The 5297-nt window shown below is 37.7% G+C and overlaps 1 protein-coding gene across 1 annotated transcript; it reads left to right on the forward strand.

The window, feature by feature from the left end:
- The first annotated feature begins 9 nt into the window (after positions 1-9).
- On the forward strand, positions 10-3954 carry LOC125539876 (kinesin-like protein KIN-14I). The gene is made up of 10 exons (XM_048703415.1): positions 10-167; positions 294-434; positions 539-733; positions 814-940; positions 1030-1232; positions 1327-1509; positions 1699-1794; positions 2299-2496; positions 3035-3306; positions 3505-3954. Exons 2-10 carry the CDS (start codon positions 294-296, stop codon positions 3695-3697), a joined length of 1608 nt encoding a protein of 535 aa, XP_048559372.1. The 5' UTR covers positions 10-167; the 3' UTR covers positions 3698-3954.
- The last annotated feature ends 1343 nt before the right edge of the window (positions 3955-5297 follow it).

Here is a 5297-nt window from a genome sequence, read left to right on the forward strand (position 1 = left end):
CATCTAACTTGCAATTTTATTAGGTTGCATTGGTGGAGAAAAATAGACTGGAGACCAAATTAACAAATGGTCAGGGCCAAGAGAACAATACCAAAACAGACTTATCTGGAAATCATTGTGAAAGAGATACTTTGACGACCGTAGGCAGCGTCAACAGTGGCATTGAGGTATTTTACAACAATCATGTACATTAGGGTTGAGTTTTGCATGGCATGTCCTGCTTCTAACTTCTGTGGCCAAACTTATGGTTGCAAATATTTCATGGTTCATTTGTTTATCTTGTGTTTGAAAAGATGTTGACTAAGCTCGAGGAGGAGTTGAAATCTTGTCAAAAAGAGCTTGCTGCATCAAAAGAAGTATCAAAGAAGTTAATTATGGAAAGGAATATGCTCGAACAGAGGATTCAAAGGCTTGAGAGGGCAAAAAGTGAAGAGGTTTTTGTTTAATCATCAAACATTTCCTTTTTCCTGTTCCTGGTTTGCAGTGAATACTTTATTCACTTCATATTTCTGAAAATATTGTTACTTTAACTATGCAGAAAAGTACAATGCAAAGAGTTTATGAGGATGAATGTCGTAAGTTAAAAGCTCATACAGCTACACTGGAGCAAAAATTGGAAAGCACAACACAGTCATTAAATGTTGCTGAATCAACTCTTGCCTTGAGAAATACTGAGGTGGATACATTGCAAAATACTCTCAAGGAGCTTGATGAGTTAAGAGAGTTTAAAGCGGTATGTGTAAGAAAAAATCCACATTCAGTCTCTTTTAGGTTCTGTAGAAATTCACATACTTCCATTGTGCATCTCTTCAGGATGTGGACAGAAAGAACCAACAGACCGCTGAGATTCTTAAAAGGCAAGGAGCACAGTTGGTTGAGCTTGAAAGTCTTTATAAGCAAGAACAGGTTTTGCGAAAACGTTACTATAACACAATTGAAGGTATGGTAGAATAAAGTATTCACACAACTGTAGTTATTATGGTATTTTGCCAATAACTTGATTATAAATTGAGCTGGAACTCTTCACAGATATGAAAGGAAAAATAAGAGTTTTTTGTCGCTTGCGTCCTCTAAACGACAAGGAACTTTCTTTAAAGGATAAGAATATTGTATGCAGTCCTGATGAATTTACAATTGCACATCCGTGGAAAGATGACAAGTCAAAGCAACACATATATGATCGTGTTTTCGATGCATATACGACTCAAGAAGATGTTTTTGAGGACACCAAGGTAGAATATATCTAAATTTAGGTTTTCTTTCTGTCGTAATATAAATTGCTTATCTGAGATTATTCACCTTTGTTTTTTGCTGAACATGGTGCAGTATCTAGTACAATCAGCTGTTGATGGATATAATGTTTGTATATTTGCTTATGGTCAAACTGGTTCCGGGAAGACTTTTACAATATATGGTTCAGACAACAATCCTGGTCTTACTCCAAGGGCTACATCAGAACTTTTTAGGGTGATAAAGCGTGATGGCAACAAGTATTCATTTTCCTTGAAGGTAAGAACTATTTTCATGTGCATTTTATATGGTTTCATATAGCCTGGAAAACATCTCCTTTCTGGACTATTCTACAAACTATAATTTTCAATCTTGATGAAATGATTTGTACTGTTGGCACTCCAATGTTGAATATTACACATTGTTTAGTTATCCTTTGTCGACTAATTGTTATCATATAATGTCCAGGCATATATGGTGGAACTTTATCAAGATAATCTTGTGGACCTGTTGTTGCCCAAAAATGCTATGCGACAAAAATTAGAAATAAAAAAGGACTCCAAGGTATACAAGCTCTTTCCTTCTTTGCATTTACTTCCCATTTTTCATACAGCTCGCTAGAGTTAATGGTCATCCTATGATCCTTCTTTATTTGCACATTTTACCTTTTCTTTAGCTCTTCAGTAAGACAATTTACAAGTTCCCCTGTTTGATTTTTGTTGTGTGCTTTTGACTTTTGAGCAACAGCTCTTGGAGGTATTAACTATTTTTTGCTATCTTGGTTAACTTTTGTTGTTGAAGAGCAGACAATTTTATCATTTTTTAGATAATAGACCACTCCTTGGTAATAATGACTATTTCATATGCTAATAAAGCTGCACCATTCTAAATAACTATAGTTTGAGAGTAATAGTGGTGGTTAGGGAAACTCATCGTCGCCACCTGCACAATTATTTTGGGAAGTGTAGAGTGTGGAGTCACTTCCCTTAACATGCGGAAGCATTTCTTTCATGAATGGTAGATGTTTATATTTCTATGCACCTAGTTAACTTGTGCTTTTCTTTCTAGGGTGTTGTTACTGTTGAAAATGTCACAGTTGTAAACATTTCAAGTTTTGAAGAATTGAAAACTATAATAACAAGAGGTTCTGAGAGAAGGCACACTGCTGGAACAAATATGAATGATGAGAGCTCAAGATCTCATTTAATCCTTTCAATAATTATTGAAAGCACCAATCTCCAAACTCAATCTTATGCAAGAGGAAAGGTATGACAGGATGAACTTGAAAAGTTCACACAATATTTGTTGAGTCCCAGCTTGTCTTTTTTGATCTGTTATTCTTATCAGAGATTTGCATGTTCTGATAGTCTACCTTCAATTGTGAACACTTCTTACATTTATAGAACTATGTATGCTTGCTGTAAAAAATAGTCATATCTTTCACTTCATGCAGATTTGGCAAACACTCGGGAATAAAACTAGAAAACTACTCTTGTGTAGACATATTTTAACTACCATAACTGCTAAGGCTCAATTTGCTTAGTTTAGAGTCTTTTTGATTATGACATTTGTTTCCCCAAAAGAACAAACTTCTGCTCTCCTATATGTTTGTCCTTGCAGTCACCATTTCTAGTCAAATGGAATTCGTTTTATTTCTTTCAGAAAATGTGGTCTCGTTAGGCTTGCCTTATTAGTCTAGCTCATAATCAAATTATTGTTTCATAATTTTCATTTTGTTTAGTTCTGTAATATGCATTAATTTATTTGTTCTTAATAAATTCCTGACATTGGCATTCCTTAACAGCTAAGTTTTGTGGATCTTGCTGGTTCTGAGAGGGTGAAAAAGTCCGGTTCAGCAGGAAAACAATTAAAAGAAGCACAGAGCATCAATAAATCCCTTTCTGCATTGGCTGATGTTATTGGTGCTTTATCTTCTGATGGACAACATATACCTTACCGGAACCATAAGTTGACAATGCTTATGAGTGATTCACTTGGAGGCAATGCAAAAACCCTGATGTTTGTGAATGTTTCACCAGCGGAATCAAACTTGGAGGAGACTCACAACTCACTCATGTACGGATTTCCCATTGCTTATTTACTCTTTTGCATTTCTTTTTCATTGCCATCGTTGTCTGTATCCCTCAGATTGTTTCGTGGATACGGAAACTTAAATGAATTTTCTTGCATCGCATGCTTAATGTCCTGCATCATGTGCATAGCTTCTGCGATATTTTTCAGCTGTTTACTAACATTTTTTTTTGACTGCTGTAGGTATGCTTCACGAGTACGTTGCATTGTCAACGACACGAGCAAGCACGTTTCCCCCAAAGAAATCATGCGGTTGAAGAAGTTGATTTCTTACTGGAAGGAGCAAGCAGGCAAGCGGAGCGAGGGCGATGAACTGGAGGAAATACAGGAAGAGAGGATATCAAAAGAGAAAGCTGACACCCGGTTGACCGCTTGAGGGCGAGATACCACTGCTGATGCCCTCCCTGAATGCACCTGGTTTGTGTTCTCGCACCCAGCCTCAGAGGTGACCCAGTGCTGTCGAGCATTCACAACACCGACGTAGCTGATGGAAATGTTCCGGTATCATCTGAAAATGTTGCACACCAATTGTATAGTTAGCGATTATATATTATGGCGGCGGCGCCTGTTTGTACAAAGAGCCTGTAGTACACATTCATAGGAGAAGGGATGAAGAGTTTTTAGGAGAGAAAATCCCACTTTCTTTTGTCGTCTTGGCGGTGATTGTCGTGCCTTCTAGTTCTATGTAGACATGTCAGCGCTGGGTATGATTACCAATGTTATCATCGACGATGAAATGGTTGCGAAGTGTCTATTTCTGTGGATATAAGCAATTCACGAATCCCTGGAGGAGTCTTAGAGGAGTCAGATATTTTTGGTGGTCTCACAAGTAGTGATAAGTATCCTCACAATCAGACACCTGACAACACATCTCTGCACTCGCCGGTATACTTGGCCACATTTTGCATCTTCCTTTACCGTGTCATGCTCAGATAACCTTCACATAAACACATTCTAACGTCCTGATCCCTCAGCATAGTTTAGGTGTAAATAACCAACCACTAACTAGGCCAGCTGTACAAACATAATTTGACCATATTGAAAAAGATGTAATAATGTATGCTTTGCCAAAACTTGTAAGATTCAGTAATGTACATGATGATTGAATGATAAATTCAATCAACCAAAGGTTTTTCATTGCCTTGCCAATTTTATTTAGCCAAGTTATCCCTTGTTAGAACTACTCCGCTTCGTAGAATCAAAGGAATATCTTAACTTTGAGCAGCACCCTAATTTTCCACAGATACCGGGAACATCACAATGCACAAGAGCAAGATAATGGGACTTCACCGAGAACCCCCCATTAGGAGTTAAGTTCCAGCGAAAAACGTCTTGCTCAGGTGTGAGAAGAATATCAGTAAGTCAGAGAAACTTAACTATTCATGCTACTCCTTCCACCCCGTAATATAAAAACTTATTACATCCAATATATGAGGGGGAAGTTTGGATGACCTCTGCCACAATAGTCTGTTTGTGCCTTACAATGTAGCAAAGATTTGGACATTGTTCCCGCACAGCGGTACTCAACCACTTTTCCTCCCAAAAGCTGATTTGGTGCCATCCTTTATCATGAAAGTACCAAAGCGGAGAAAATCTCCCTTCACTTTTATGACGCTGGCCCAAAAGTACGAATCTCCAGCTCTTCACTGGACTTCCAATAAGGGCATACTACATAAGTACTTATCAACTGTTGCCACACTCCATCAATTGTCAGTAGGCTAAACAACCACTTGCTAAGCAAGGCAACATTCTTTATGTCCAAATAATGAATTCCTAGACCCCCCTTGCTCTATAGGGCAGCACAAAATGCTCCGCTTAACCAATTGATACTTTTTTCTTTTGATCATCACTCCACTAGTAAAATGTAGTGAAACTAATCAATTTTTTTAAGCACACCTCTTGTTATAGAGAAAAAGGACATCATATACAAGGTAAGGCTGCTAAGCACCGAGTTAATCGGTGTAAGACAACCTCTT

This window comes from Triticum urartu, chromosome 2 (assembly GCF_003073215.2).
Source record: "Triticum urartu cultivar G1812 chromosome 2, Tu2.1, whole genome shotgun sequence".
Taxonomy (NCBI): Eukaryota; Viridiplantae; Streptophyta; class Magnoliopsida; order Poales; family Poaceae; genus Triticum; species Triticum urartu.